At 51.3% G+C, this 15386-nt stretch overlaps 5 protein-coding genes across 5 annotated transcripts; all 5 read right to left on the bottom strand.

Moving 5' to 3' along the window:
* Positions 1 to 388: 388 nt before the first annotated feature.
* On the bottom strand, positions 389 to 1782 carry EI97DRAFT_473286 (uncharacterized protein; the record flags this gene model as incomplete). The annotated part of the gene is made up of 4 exons (XM_033801878.1): positions 389 to 874; positions 976 to 1137; positions 1309 to 1550; positions 1731 to 1782. The coding sequence occupies 4 exons, from the start codon at positions 1780 to 1782 to the stop codon at positions 389 to 391; spliced, it is 942 nt and encodes a 313-aa protein (XP_033659163.1).
* A 3947-nt stretch (positions 1783 to 5729) lies between these two features.
* EI97DRAFT_429627 (argininosuccinate lyase) lies at positions 5730 to 7676 on the bottom strand. Its single transcript, XM_033797485.1, has 3 exons — positions 7451 to 7676; positions 6958 to 7379; positions 5730 to 6907 (listed from the first exon to the last, which is right to left on the bottom strand). Exons 1-3 carry the CDS (start codon positions 7503 to 7505, stop codon positions 5987 to 5989), a joined length of 1398 nt encoding a protein of 465 aa, XP_033659162.1. The 5' UTR covers positions 7506 to 7676; the 3' UTR covers positions 5730 to 5986.
* Positions 7677 to 8212: 536 nt separating this feature from the next.
* EI97DRAFT_363838 (uncharacterized protein) lies at positions 8213 to 8442 on the bottom strand (the record flags this gene model as incomplete). Its single annotated transcript, XM_033794994.1, has 2 exons — positions 8213 to 8365; positions 8422 to 8442. Coding segments are annotated over 2 exons (174 nt in total), but the record flags the coding sequence as incomplete, so codon positions are not given.
* Positions 8443 to 9671: 1229 nt separating this feature from the next.
* Positions 9672 to 12648, bottom strand: EI97DRAFT_368624 (TRP-domain-containing protein; the record flags this gene model as incomplete). Its single annotated transcript, XM_033795144.1, has 3 exons — positions 9672 to 12177; positions 12227 to 12302; positions 12354 to 12648. The coding sequence occupies 3 exons, from the start codon at positions 12646 to 12648 to the stop codon at positions 9672 to 9674; spliced, it is 2877 nt and encodes a 958-aa protein (XP_033659160.1).
* Positions 12649 to 14188: 1540 nt separating this feature from the next.
* Positions 14189 to 15136, bottom strand: EI97DRAFT_438942 (uncharacterized protein; the record flags this gene model as incomplete). Its single annotated transcript, XM_033799527.1, has 3 exons — positions 14189 to 14484; positions 14544 to 15002; positions 15133 to 15136. The coding sequence occupies 3 exons, from the start codon at positions 15134 to 15136 to the stop codon at positions 14189 to 14191; spliced, it is 759 nt and encodes a 252-aa protein (XP_033659159.1).
* Between the last annotated feature and the right edge of the window lie 250 nt (positions 15137 to 15386).

Here is a 15386-nt window from a genome sequence, read left to right as displayed (position 1 = left end):
GGCTTTGCAATCGAACTCTACAGCCGCTGCATTTGTTGCTGTTTTTATGGAGCAAGGTTTTGAACGGGACATTGGTAGGCCCTGCCTTAATTTAAGTAGAAGAAAGTGCTGAAGTTTCGTACTCGGATTACTCCATTGCATTCAAATCTTCGATGGAAGAGATGGAGATGGAGGTGGAGGATGCAGGTGTCACACTGTATAGCAAGCGGCAATCTAGATTTTAGGAGGGACACTTTGCTGCATCGTTGTCGTAGTTTGCGTCTAGGACGATACATCGTAAAAGACTTGAGTACTCCCAAAAGATGGGGAGACCAAGGTTAGACGTCTGGCGTACCGCATCTCATGTTTGTGAGGATTCTTTGAGAAGAGAGACATAACCAATCCAACATCAATACTTTTCTACGACCACGGCCCTCCAGTGATCTGTTTTTTCGGAGAGAAATGGGAGCTGAACCACAACAGGAGGACATTCGTGATTCGTTTGTTCCTCAAGGGTAGCGATGGGGCCTACGTTGACGGACCGGCGTTCTGAGCAAATTCTTTGAACGGAAACGGGGTACTCTACGACTCCTATTTGTTCTCGAGGACATAGCGTGTATACTTTAATCATGTCCTGGCAGGGTGTCGAGAAAGACATAATGTCTCTGTCATCCTTATGGTTGACCGGGATAAAGTGGACGTTCCGTTGTGCCCACGGGCTTTTCCGAACGGAATCGCTGTGCCATATAGTGGCAATCAAACGCGTTGTATTTTCCCAGGCGCTTTTGACATGCGACAGGCTCGAGTCATTTCTTCTCCAACCTGAGGCGCGAAAGCAGTAGGCGACGTCATAAAGCTTTGATCTAACTCTTTGATTGTTCCCATTTTGATTTGCCTGTCTTTACTTTCACGTAGCTGCCAACTGGCCTTTTGTCTGTATCAGGAACGAGCAATATATCTTGCAGAATACTTCTCAAGTCAATTCATGCCATGTACCTCCACTTGGTTGCCAGTAATGGGTATCTTTGACTTTGGTTTTGCGGTAAGAGCGATAAACTTCTCTTTCCGTTGCCTTATGCTGATTTCTCCAGCTTCTCCATTGCTCTTGGGGAAAGCGGTCTCATTAACACCGGGGTAGCTCTGTCTAAGACCGTCATTCTGCTTAGCACCAGTAGAAAAATTCAGCCATTAGGGTCATCGCTGCTCCATTCAAAGTTTTCGACGGGCCCGAGAAAAAACCCTCAACCCTCAGTGGTATCCAGAATTGACGTGGAAAAAAGCTGTATAGCTCCCGGTAAATCTTTTGTCGTAGTCTGTTTTTGCATTTACCATTACACAGCAAGTAAATGCCTCACCCCCTGCCGCTATATCTGTAATGCGCTGCATAGCTCTTCTCCTTCCACTGTCCGCAGTTGATGTCCCATCCCCGGTGCAAAACTCCCTACTCTTCCGTTCAACGCCGGTTGTTGGATGTCCGTCCTCAGAAACAAAGAACAGTCCTGTGTCGGCGGATAGGGAGTATAGTGCAACGACAGAGCTGAATACATGCATTTTGTCCGTGAAGGTTTGCACTGGTGCAACATAATACAGCGAATGGACATACGAGACGGTTTAACTACTGTGCATTAAATGGGTCGGCGGATGTCTCTTGAAATGAACAGGTCTCTTCTATTCTCAGGATTTGGGTTCTCTTCCCTACCAGTCGGCGTTGGTGGCTTTGAGTTCGTCTTCCTAGAAAATGCTGGACATACCTCCTGCCCCTCTACGTTTTAAGTCTTTCAAACGACTTAGGACAGAAATCATGTTACTCGGTTCTTGTTTTTTCGTTTTCAGGACCTAGTCCCAAGAGCTATAATCCACAGGATACGAGTTGGCGAGTACCGAAACATGACAGCTCATTACCATTCCAGAAGGACTTATTAAAGTTGAATTTGTGTGACGTGCATTGGTCCACTCTTCCAGATCTTAAATCTGACATTTTCGGTCCTTCTAAACGTTTCTTCTCCGCTGTCCATTGCCAAAGTTCGTCATTTCTCTCGCACTTAGTGAGGAAGGCACACAAATCAGGCCAGTTCTTGCAGTTTTATAGCCCTACTCAATGAAGGACTGCTTTTTGCATCCGCGCAGGCACGGCTGCGGTGGCTGTAGATGTCCCATGACGGCTGGGGCCGCTATGTTCTGCGTCTGCCACTACGCGCGACCGTCTTTTGCGTTTGCCATGAAGCAGTCATCTTTGAGTCACTTTTGTTGACAGAAAAGGGTTCGCGCAAGGCACATAACACCCACATCTCAATCTTTTACGGAATTACGGAAATTGTGGGGACGGCTTGTATCCAGGAAAGAAAAGGGACAGACACATGTATCTTTTCGATCAATGTTTTGCGCGAACTGGATGCGGAGACATTGTTTGCATGCCAGTATCTGAGAATACTGGTGGTGTCTCCCGACGCATCTAGCGCGAGATCTTGTGTTTAAGGTATTACTTTACTTCTTTTGCTGCTCTGCCTTGTATGTTTGGGCGTGCGCCATGTATTTTGTAGATAGACATGTGTAATATTTTAAAATCATTAGCGATAGCAGCCAACATGTCACAGCGAAAAACGACTTTTTTCGAGACCAAAATATCACACGCTCGGAAACAGCAGTTTATAATATGTTGAGCAGTTGATCTTAGAGCGCTTGCATGCCGCTGCTTGCGGTTTTTCTCATGTGGATGGACCTGGTATATTTGAGAGTAATGGACATGTGCTTGTTTGTTAATCTTTGATTTTCGTTCCCTGCGGGAAAGACGCATGGAATGCAATGCCTTCCGTGATGCATGAAGGAAGACAAATCTGAGAGACCAAGTAGATAGCAAACCGGCAGAGAATTGCGGACATCATAACCAGATCCATCAGGTGTTATTAACCGCCTCGGACATGAATCAATTCCAGAGTGGCTGGTGGACCGTGTAAATGACATGCAGCAGCCTTGCATCGATTTCTTAAGACTCTGGAAGCTGTCTTTTATCTCCTGACTCCAGGGCGGCGACACCATTTTCTAACTTGCAGTTGGTATGAAGAGTCGTCTTCACAAACTGGAGCGGACATTGATCTCTTCGTCCTTTGTTCTCTTAAAACGTTATTTAATCTCTCCGATATTCCTAACAGACAGCCTACGATGGTCCTTCGTTTAGACCTCTTGCAGGCGCAGCCTTGACGCTGTAAAGACGCAGAGAGAGACAGGCATGTTATGCAAGGTTCCACATTTTTTTCTGATTTGCCTTTAGTACCAAGATTCATGACAGATCCTGGTACAGGAAGTATAATAAAGATTTCTCATTGCAATGGGCCATTGTAGAACTCTTTTCCAAATTTCTACAGTGAGACCGCCAGCGACTCATGGTGGTTCCATACTGGCAGTTTCGCCATGTAACGGACACAACAGGAACGCGCATACGCGGCAGATCCACGGGTTTACTAAGTGTGTAGTATGTTCAGGGAACCAGGAATGCGTTCGGATGTTGTAGTCAAGCCATGTTCACATTCTTGAGATTCCAGAAGACATGACTGTGCGTTCAGAGATCTTTGAACATTTCCTGCATTTGATGCGGCGGAGCGAGGGATCCAGTCATTGAAGGTGCTGTATTTGACTGGGAAGCCGGCGAAGCACACATATCTTCTCCTTCGAGGGTTTCAACCTGAGTTCTACGTCACAGGGCATGAGACTGGGGACTGCGTTTTATGGGCGGTCCGCACGCTTATACATGCTCTTGGACGCGAGCCAATCCGATATATGCGAAGTGTAAGTCGGGGAAGAGCACCTTTGTCCCATAAAGCCGTAATGAAAAAGCTTTAAATAAGCTTGAACTTCCCGCACGGAGAAAACCATCTCTCATATTCTCTCCCTTAATCTTGATTGGAGAAGTGAAGCGCGGTATTCCCGACGAATAAAAGGAGCACATCGAAAAGCGGTAGCCAGGTTCAGTGGTAAGTTTCCTACGGGCAGCGGAACATGGTATCTTCGACGTACGATATCTGATCTGGAGAAAGCGCGCCTGGGAAGGAAAGCACCTGCGCTCTCCAAGCCTTATTTTCGAGGGGTCGACACTTCCGGGTGGAAGAGAACATGGGGGTGACAGCAAAGGTTTGTCTCTTGTCACAGGAAACCACATGTCCATACCAAAATCTTATTTTTCAAATGTACCCCAGATCCAACCCAGAAAATCTTCAGAAATAGACGCGGTAAGCGGTAAAGGACCGAGTGATTTACATTTTTGAAAGCCCGTGAAATGACGCCACGAATCCATCGTCGTGCTGGAGTACTCGTTACTGATATTTGCATCATGATCTGGGTAAATTCACATATTTTGCTTCCCCCCTCAATGCGCTTCCAATTCATTCCCCGATTCCCAGGTTGTTCTTCCAATTGTGGGTAACTCGGATTCCAAAGGCCTCAACCGTGTGGGACTTCGGGAAGACGGGGTCACCCCATATCAGCTTTCTCTATCCGTGTTTGCAGCCATTTGTCATGGATTGTGCTTGTGGCAATTAATATTTGCTGCTCTGCTGGCGGCGGAAACCGGTACGTCTCTGATTACTCTGGCTCTGAGACTGGAAATTCCATCCAGATGAACCACGGGGTTTTTTTTACTCAGCGGACAGGCGGTGGACTTGGGAAGCACACGCCGGACATGAACATCCAGCGAGGGAGATTTTCCATTTTTGAGTTTTTCACATCCGAAAGGTTCAGAGTATCAATACGGGGCAAGGGAATATCTTGCCGACCAACACGACATAAATTGTTCAACCTTCATTTTGGGATATTGAAAGGCGCCCCCGCGATCATGAGGCCGCAGTGTGCAGTGTCGGATTTTAGCGAGGAGAAGAAGATAAGAGGGTTCCGATCCAAGTCAGAGGAATGCCATATATCTTTGAAAGCGTTGACCTAGGTTTTGGTTTTGGGATGCCGTACCACACATGCACGGGAGAGGTTGAGCGTCAATCCGGAGCGACTGAGCGTTCCAGCCGACCAAAAGGACATGGAATTCTCCATCTTCATTTTGAGATCTTGCCAGGCCTGTCCTGGTCATAAGGGCAAAATAGCGAATTTTAGCATGAAGGAGAGGTAAGAGGGTTCCGGAACCAAGTCAGACTTGTGCCACATGCCTTGTATCGTTCGACTTTTTTCAGGCGCCGGTTTTGGCAGACACATTTTCAAACACTCTGTTGAATTCGGAATGCGATAGGTGGTCGCCAGTAAGTCGAAACATAGGAACAGCTCGACCGACATCCAGATCCAGCACCGCGCGGCAATAGGTGCACATAGTGGTTCATTGTTGCGATTTCTGACTGCATGTATAATATCATGTCCCGCGACAGAGGGGAGCATGATAAGGACGGCGGCGCCTTTTTGAATCCAACAGAAACATCGGCTTGAATTCAAGGAACTTTTGGACTCTAACAGTATCAACGGTGGAGGATGCGAGGTCTGCAAGCGGGCCCAAGAGTGGCTGCATATTTATACTCTGCGGTTTCTAAAAGTCCGTTTGCCAAGCCCTCATGTTCGTTGTCGCTCAAATTTTAAGCGGAGACATATGATATGGAACACCCAGAGCATCCTCCTGGTACTTCGATTCGACGCCTAAAATATCATCGAACATCATCAGGCCCTAGAATCACCGCCTTCAACATGGTATGAGCAAAGGATGCACAGTGATGGTGCTGTTCATCAAAAGGGGGTATGACTAAGCACCACCCATGAAAGTCGCCCTTGTGAAATGCCATGAGAGATTTGGTTCGGCATTGGCGCAACATCTCCACCGTATAGGACTTGAAACAAACCGTCTACAAATCCGCTTCTGGCAGCGAGTGTCTCCATGACCGCAAGGTAGGCGAGAGGACCATACCCCAGCATGAACATGAAAAAGATAATCATACAATTCGTAACGAAATCTAATAACCTCGCTCTAACACATCCGATATCTCAACACCACACGCCCGAATTCTTACACTTCCTTCGGTACACTCTACCCAATCAACCCCTTCAACACCTCAATCTGCTCCCTCACCGCACTCTTACTCGTCCCGCCCACCGCGCTCTTCAACTCGACCGCACGCTCATAATCCAAACACTCCAACACATCATCCCCCAACCTCGCATCCACACTCTTCAACTGCTCCAAACTCAGCTGATCCATCGGCACGCCCTCCTTCTCCGCCAGCGCCACCACGCGACCCGAAATGTGGTGGCCCTCGCGGAACGGCACACCCTTCCGGACCAGGTAATCCGCAAACTCGGTGGCGAGCATTTCGGGCGCGAGCGCCGCGCGCATCTTGTCCGGGAAGATGGTGAGCGTCGACAGCACGCCCGTGGCGATGAGCATGCTGTCGCCGACCGTCTTGATGTGGTCGAGCAACGGCTCGACGCTCTCCTGCAGATCCTTGTTGTACGTGGTCGGCAGGCCCTTGATGGTGCAGTACAGGCCTGCCATGTGGCCAAAGGCGCGACCCGACTTGCCGCGGATGAGCTCGAGCGAGTCGGCGTTCTTCTTCTGCGGCATGAGGGAGCTGCCCGTCGAGTAGGCGTCTGCGAGCCGGACGAAGCCGAACTCCAGGCTCGAGTAGATGATGAGGTCTTCGGCCCAGCGGGAGATCTTGAGCATGAAGCTGGAGCCCCACTGGAGAGTCTCGAAGACGAAATCGCGGTCGCCGACGGCGTTCAAGGAGTTGTACAGGAGTCCATCGAAGCCGAGTTCCTTGGCCATGGCTTCGCGGTCGATGTTGAAGGGGTTGCCGGCAAGGGCGCCGCAGCCCAGCGGTGAGCGGTTCACACGCTTGATGACTTCGCGCAGGCGGTCGAGCTCGGCAGCAAAGCCGGTGGCATGGGAAAGCAGCCAATGCGACCAGCGGACTGGTTGCGCTTTCTGGAGGTGAGTGTAGCCGGGGATCTCCGGATTGTTAGAAAAACATCGAAAGACAATGCAATGTGACGACCTACCAAAACATCAATCTCCCTCTCCGCCCTCGCCACAGCCACCTTGATCAGATCCTTCAAATACCCCTCCAACCTCCTCAACTCCTCCCTCAACCACAACCGCATATCCGTCGCAATCTGCTCATTCCGACTCCTCCCCGTATGCAACTTGCCTCCAATCTCCTTGCCCACGATCTCGCTCAACCTCCGCTCATTCGCGGTGTGGATATCCTCATCATTCGGTTTCACCTGGAACGTGCCGTTGGCCCACTCTTCCTTCACTTGCTGGAGACCTCTCTGGATGGCGCTGAATTCTTCGGCGGTGAGGATTCCGTTGTTATAGTTTGCGCGCGCGAAGGCGATGGAGCCGGCGATGTCTTGGGCGTAGAAGATGCGGTCGTAGGGGAGGGAGGCGTTGTATTGTTCCATGATGGGGTCGAGGCCCTCTTGAACGTTTGTTATCAGTATCCATCGCAACTACGTTCAAAGCCAATTGAGACCGTTGGAGTGGGTGTACCTGTGAAACGACCTCCCCAGAGCATGTTTTCAGCAACCTTCTTTTCGGATGCCATCTTAATATGTAGCCAAAAGCGTTGGGAATACAATTGACGGGGATATACCAGTATGACTCTTTACATGCAGTTCCAAAAATTATGCTCCAGATACAGATTGCGCACGGTTCAGATGTGGCTGGGTGTGGCGCTTGCTGTCCGAAATCGGACAACACCATGCTGGCACGGAACGGAACCAACATCAAAAGGAGATTTCAAGTTGATGTTCAAATCACTAATCTTTCACGAAACAACTGAAGAACTCAATATTATAAGGATTGCAATCCATTCGATTAGCAGAGCGTCAGGGGTATCTAAACAGTGCGGTCATACTCCTTCCAACTCATCCAGAATGCATTCTTGATCCACAGCTCCTCCGTCTCCGAAAGACCTGTAGTCGTAGAAAGGACACGCATGTCGACCACTCCTTGGTCCCACCCATTACTCGCAATAATCGGTACCCCGTAACGCTCGTCGTCGTAATCATACAAAAGGAAGAAGAACGCTCTCAAAAGAAGAAGCAGGGGGTATTCGTCATCCGTCATCTGTCGCATCGGCAACTCGAAAAGTTGTAGAGTCTAGCATGAGTACCACCTAGACCGGCGGTACTTGACGCGATCCGCCGACACTGCACAGCATCCCTCGTTAACGCAGAAATGCAGGCAGCTTTCTAGGCAGCTGTGACGGCTGCGCTAGACTCTACTCGTTGTTGTTGTTGCATGCATACCCCTTCTTCTGTGGCCGGTGCGTCCGCATGTCAAGCAGGAGATGACGATGCCGAAGAGGGAGACGATGGCGTTGATGACGGCTTTGATGCCAGCGGCGATGGCGTTGACGACGGCCATGATGCAGGCGCCTATCGTGCGGAAGATGGATTGAATCTGTGAGCTGTGTTAGAAGGTCGTTGTTCAAGTTGTGCAGGTGAGAGGGGACGTACGCAGGATACGACGGCACCCATGTTGACGGTTGTTGTGTGGAGGAGTTGATGATTTTACTTGGTGGAGTCGATGTAGTTGATGACTGTTGATGAGAATGCTTCGGAGATGTCAGTCGAGAGTTGGCACAGAGAGAGGATGCTTTGTTGACGAACGTTTGTTGTTTTCTGCGTGGAATGTATTGTTCTCCAGGGAGCGACTCCCTCCCTCACTTATACTGCAGCTGCCTCAGGGCAGTGACGTCATCGTTGAGAAAAGACCCTGAGACTTTGTCACACAAGCAAGCGCCAGCCTTTCGGTTTCCATCACCAAACCTGTTCGCTAGAGTGACGTTACCACCACCCTCACATCCATGGAACCACAATAGCTAAGATCACCGCGCTTGATTCACAATAGGCAAAGCCGCCAACAGGAACCCGGCTGGTTCCCGCAGACTTGCCTCCTTTGGGCATTCATGTGCCACATTCCTCAACGCTGAGCTGCTGCGTCATATTCCTCAACACCAACACTCGCAGATCAGAGATTCGTCCCAGCCGCAGAGAGCACTCACAACGGAATGATCGGAGTTCGATAACGGCCACTCCACTCCGTCCCAATGACGTTCCCTTCCACGTGGCCCACCGACCTCATCATATGAGACGCAATTCTGCCTCCAAGAATACCTTTCCCTTGACAAGATCTCTGGAAGTTGAACAAGAGAAGAGTTCAGACGATGACGTAGTATGCCGCGTTAACCCCACCAACCCGGCCCCACAGCGGCTCGCTATTTTCGCTGCCGCCGCTACGGTTCTGTGGCCGTGCGGCAAGGTAGCGCCACAGCTGGGCAAGTGTATCAGCTATAGCTATTGATACTCTAGACAAACGTCTGCTTGCTGCGGGAGACTTCGAGGGCCTTCCAACGCATGCAAGCAAAAAGAGTCCCATAGACTAACCGGCACACGGATGTTTCGAAGAGGAAGGGAAAGTTCCTGCATAGAGCAGAACCCATGTATTTACTGTGACTATCATGAGAGGTATATGCACCTTGCACCAAGGAATGACAACCGCCAGTATCTCTATGCGTAATGCAAATATTCGTTCGAATATTCGTGAAAGCCGCTTGAATGGTATCTATGTACTGTGCATCGACAATAGGCAGGGTGCTCCCTCGCAGCCGTATGTCTCCCAACGTTGCACCATGCCATTCATACGGTTTTATATGTCGTCGTTAGGTCGTAACGTCGTTGAATGGAGAAAGCCATGCCCATCCTCCTCACACTCCCTCTCCCTCCCTTTCCAGATTCCCTCGACTAGTTCTTCCAGAGTTAGGCAGTGGCAGGACCTCATCCTCACTCATAACTCTCTGCAGAGGAGGATACGCTCCCCTCACACTCCCACTCCTCGTACGTCTATGCGAAGTAATATTCGCGCCCACAGGAGACATGGCCCGCGGCGTAACACCGGGCAGTGGGATGTCGTTCTCCGAGGCTCCGGCGACATTCCCTGAGCTCCCCATCATTCGGGCATCGAGCTCCTTCAGGGGCCGACTAGCCGGTCGGCTGTCGGTATTGGGAGTTACGAGAGAGTTGCCCCGGGACCGCCGCCGTTCAGGTGTATACGATCCGTGAAGCTCACTGCTAAAATCACGCGTACTCCAGCTGGCGCGATGGACCCGGGCCCCATACGGGAGGTTGGAATGTGACATCTGCGACTGTACGCTGCCAGCTCGGCTCCGAGTGCGCGGGATTGCGCCCATCTCATTTCTCTGGGACGACAGTGATAAGTGGGACGTTGCCGGGTCGCCAACCATGCCGAGGTCAGCTTCGCCATTGATCTCAGCAACGAACTCAGGGTCTTCGTCCTCGATCTTCGCCAGTCGCTTGATCGAGTTGACGCTGAAACACGGTCCCTTAGGTTCCTCTGAAGCCGGGGGAGGCGGCGGCGCTACGTCATGCACCTTATTATCAATGTGCTGAAAGTACTTCTCCCGGATTGGATTCCACCTCCTCGGCTTGATCTGCTCGCGGTTGCGGGTTAGTGAGAAGTATGTCGATATGGCGCCAATGATGATGGCAACCATGACAATGATGGTGAGGATCCCCTGAATGACGACGATGACAATACCAATGGCCGTGGCAGGTATCCTGGGGAGATTGAAGCTGACGTCGAATGCGGCAGAGAGTGCCACAGTGGTTACTTTGCTGAATCCGAGCGCATAGACCACAATCATGTTCAATCGCTGGCCTTCGAAGGGGCGCAGTACGATGACTCCAATGAATGCGATGAACTCAACTGCAAGGAGACCGAAGACCTGCACCTTAGGTTTGCCAGAGGCACCACCAAGGAAGCAGGCACGAATAAATTCGTAGACCAGCCAGGCAACGAAGAACCACCATCTGGTTCGGCGGAACCGCGAAACCAGCCACCCAAACTTCAGAGTGTAGTCCTCGTCATCATGAATCGACTTTGTCTCGGAAGCAGACCGTACTCGCCACCATGGAACAGACCCTAAGTACGTTATGCCCTCGGAGGGTCCGGTGCTGCTGCTCCTAGAGAGACCGAACCAAGGGATGACCTTCAGGATCTTTCTCTTCTCGAAGTTGAGCCGGTCGGGTTCCATGGAGTACTTGCCAAACTTGAGGCGATACATGCAAGCATAGCCCGCTAATCCACCCAACCCCAGTAGCATAATCAGGAATATGACGCATGCGACCGCAACGGGAGCCGGGGACGCCAGATAGGTGAACTGGAACAGCGAAAGGAAAACCATCATGAAGAAACCAATGAACATGATGCGGAGGACGGCAAAGGTGATGTATCTCAAGTAGTGCGCCCGGAAGAAAGATAGCCGATCCTTCTTGATCAGACCCATCTTGCTTACCATCTCCAGAAGCAGCTTGAAGGTGAGAATGGCGAAGGTCACACCCCCGATCAGAATGAGGAACCAGAGCAATCCGGTCATGAAAGCATTGGACGCCGGAATTCTCTGCTGCGCCAGGGTGCCCGCGAAACCACTAAAGTTTCCCGGCAAAGGAAGGCCAGGCTTAACAGGTTCTCCATACCAAGGATATCCGCCATTATTACGGTCAGCCATCTCTCTCTTTGCGAGAAGATTCTCCAAATGACGAGAAACACGGTTATTCTTGCTCCACTTCATGAGTCCCGATGCATTCAAAGCCTTCGGAAACCTTTCGCGCTTGTAGATCTGGTGGATGTCGTAGCCGCCGCCAAGGTCGGGGCTCGGTTCGCCGGTTCCAGCGGCACCAACGGCACTCGTGTTGCCCTTGTTGCTACCGATAAACTTGTTGATGGTGTTTTGCATGCTTTCGGTATAGATCATGCCTCCTGCCCAAGCGTAATTGCTCCAAAAGGCAACGAGGACTCTTGGCCAATTCATGGAAAGTGCGCCACTGTAGAAGATGTGATGCCAGACGGCGAAAACCACCAAAACGGACATGGAGTGAGCATAATGCTTGCGCATCTCAGGAACATCGTTGCCGTAGATGGTGGTGGCGAAGGAGCACACCGGTGCGATGACGGTGAATATGCCCAGCACACTACCCACCGAGGCCGGCTGGGAGAAGGTGGCACTATTCGTGACGGCAGCGGAGAAGCAGCCAATCGGGGATTGTGTGGAATTGGAAAAGATGCGCAGTATGGCCTCGCCTTCGAAATCGGGAATACTCAGCGCGAGATCGGGTATGCCAGCAATATCTTGTTGGTTGATTGGAATGACGCCGTTCGCCTCAATGGGTGTGCCAGCTTGCACGGGGCAGGCACTGGTTGCTGTTAGCCATGATAACATGGAGGAGGGGGATTGCGGCGTACCTCCAGATGTTCGCATTGCAGGGATTGAAGGTAAGATCGAATCGACTCTCTCCGTAAGCATATACACCGATGTACACTGAAATAGCGGTTAGCTCCGTCGCCATTCACGTTGTCGCCTTTGACATACTCATGATTGACTCATTCTTCAGTGCAGTTTCTCCTTCCAGGTGAAACAGCACCGTCATATTATCCTTGTAGAAGGCTGCATCGAACCGGGTAACTTTCAAGCTGCTACTGCCCATGCAGTCACCGAAATCACTGGTGTACAAGGCCGGTCGCCTGCTGTCCCTGACACGGACTTGTTTCCCGTCTACATAGGCGGCCACCCATTTTTCCTCCTCAGCGTATGAAAAGCCAATGAGCGAGAGCAGAACGAGTAGGAGGACGAAGGCGGACCGAGCTGGAGGACGCAAAGGAGACATGGCGGTAGCGAGGAGGTCTGTTCGAATGTGATACTATTAACTGTTAGCCCTAGAGCGCCCTTAATGCCAAAAGCTTTACAGATCATTGCATTACCACACAGTGTCGCTTCAATTGCTCCGCTAGCTTGACTCGTAAGCCCTTGTCCACCGTCACCGTCCCCGATGGTAAATTCGAGCTCCGCTTGGTAATGACAGTGACCTCTTCGGAACCAGGCACCAAATTCGAGGACTGCGAGAATGGGGTCGTTGTTCAGATTTATACGAGGTCCAGGTCGCAAGCCTCAGCAATGGTTCGAATTCGTGGAGTTATCAACCACGTTGCGAGATATCCTAGTCGCTTTGGGAAGTTGATAATGGTGAGTAAACCACGCCCCTCTTCAACCGCGCACAATAACGAGCGAATCCATTTTTGAGAAGCAAAGAAGGAGAAGAGGAGTATCAGCAGTAGCGAGGAAAAAGCGACAGTGGACAAGCAGCGCGGAGCAGCCGGAGTGCAGGAAAGACAGCAGCAGTGTTGTCCAAAAGGCAGAGTGCCAGGGTTTAATAGAGGGGCCGGCGCGAGACAGCGACAGCCACCCGTTTCGGCGTTTCCTTCCAAGACTTGCCCAATGTGGAGTGGGTCGCGCGCTAGCGACCGCTAGCTTCCAAGGTTTAACTGAGCCGTCGTGCTCGATTGGCTAGCGGGAGCGCCTCTATCTTACTGTGTAGACAATTGCCAGAAACATGTCCACTCGTGAATGGAAATCGACATCAGGTGCGCCATGTTTACCGCGCTGCGTTTGTGTATGTCATTCACTTCTTGACCATTTGCGCATGCTGATCCAGCTTTGCGTTCTACAGCATTCGCGTTGTGCCTCCAACAGTACTTGTACACGGACGCTACGCCTAAGAACCGAGGCGCCATCTTCGTCACCACCATCAGCCATCATCGCCAAGGTCATGGAGACCTCTCAAGCAGGCTGGAACTCATGACTTCAACTAAAACCAAAAGCCAATGTTTCGCCCCGTCCCGTGCTTGCCGAGCGTTTACGGATTCCAAGAATTCGTATTGCGCATAACACGCATGCCAACAGCTTCAGAAGGTGCATTGACGACTACACAGTGTAGCCGCATGAAGAGTCCTTATAGAAAGGTCGCCGGCTATCTGGAAGGGCCACGAACGTCTATTGATGTAAAGCCAGCACCGAAGATCTGGCCGGGTGGTCATACACATGCCTTGAAACATGCATCCCCAGATCTGCTGTGTCATCGTGCAGACGCCTCAGCCGTTCGCCCAAGACATCCGCGGCGGATACTTGACAGTGGTACATTGGTGCAAGTCGCAGCGATGGTCGAACAACTCCTACCCGGCGCAAGCGCATGTACATGGCAAGGTGAAGTAGATGGTAGATTCCCTCCGAGCAGGAGAGAATCATCCATACTATCGCTCGTGTGCGGAGACACTCCAGGTAACTGGAGTCCGGAATTGAGTCGGCAATCGACTCCTCTCTTTGCCTCAAAATTGCTCCCGATTTGAAATCTGGAAGGCGAGTCTCCGCATTCAAGCTCCCTTAATCGCATCCGCCGGCCACACCCCCTTGGCCCGTACCTTCACCTCCCCGTCCAAACTCTCCAACGTCCCACTAATCTCCACAGCCGGGCCCGGTCTCGTTGTCGTCCACTTCTTCGTAAGATCCTTCCAGTACGGTAACCACGCCTTCCCCGGCGCAGGTTCCGTCGGTGGTTGCTCCTGCGGGATATCCGGCGTCGAAAACGAGGCACGAAGGACGTAGATATTGAAACTCTGAGTTGGCCGCGCGTACGTCACGCTTATGGAGGTAGGTGTAGGTATCGTATCTACTCTTACAGTTAGTCACCAGTCACGCAGGCCGCAACAACCTGCCAGATATACATACCTATAGAAGCATTCGGCCCCGCAATCATCCTCGCCATCGTCTCCTCAAAAATCGTCGCAATCGCCCCTCCATGCGCAATCCCTGGCCACCCCGTCAACCTCGGCCCTATCCAAACCACAGCCACCAACTCCCTCGTTTCCGAATTCCAGAACGCCCTCTGCACTCCGAGCCCCTGTATCCCCGCCATGGCTTGCTCCGTCAGAGGTCGTACCCTCCTCTCCTCCCCGCTTGTCGTGACATTGGCGATGCTATCTTGCAAATCAAGCTCTATCCATCCACTCTGTGTCCCGTACGAGGTTGCGTAGCTGCGCATGCGCTTTACAATGTCGAGGTCGTCCATCTGGTCGGCTAGGGCTTCGAGAGCTAAAACGTCTTCTTCTGATCCCGGGCGAGGCGAGAAGAGGCGTGCTTTGGCGAAGCCGCTCAGCGTGAGGCCCGCGCCCGCGCCGATTCCGCCGACTAGGATGTACCAGAGATATCGTAGAGATATGCGCGATTGTCGGATATCAAGGTTGCGGGCGATGCGACGGCGTTGTGCCTCGTTGGAGAGATGGCGGAATGGACATGGCGTCGGGCGTCCGTGGCGTACGCATGGTCGCGCGCATAGTCGCAGAATGTGCGTTCTTGTAAGGCGAAGATGTGGTGACATGAGAAAGTTCATCGGTTCCAAGCTCTTGGAGACATGATGCTCGTCGGTGTTGCTGACGTCCGATGTCTTGGCAACGGAAAGTATATACACCTATCACGTGGAAGTAGGAATCCTAAAATCGTTTATATAAATCAAGAAATTCTTAATAATATTGCTTGGACTTGGTAATTCTACTTGTAAGAAGAAACACCACG

The sequence above is a fragment of the Westerdykella ornata genome (genome assembly GCF_010094085.1).
Source record: "Westerdykella ornata strain CBS 379.55 unplaced genomic scaffold EI97scaffold_1, whole genome shotgun sequence".
Lineage (NCBI taxonomy): Eukaryota > Fungi > Ascomycota > Dothideomycetes > Pleosporales > Sporormiaceae > Westerdykella > Westerdykella ornata.
This window is presented reverse-complemented; position numbering and strand designations above follow the sequence as displayed.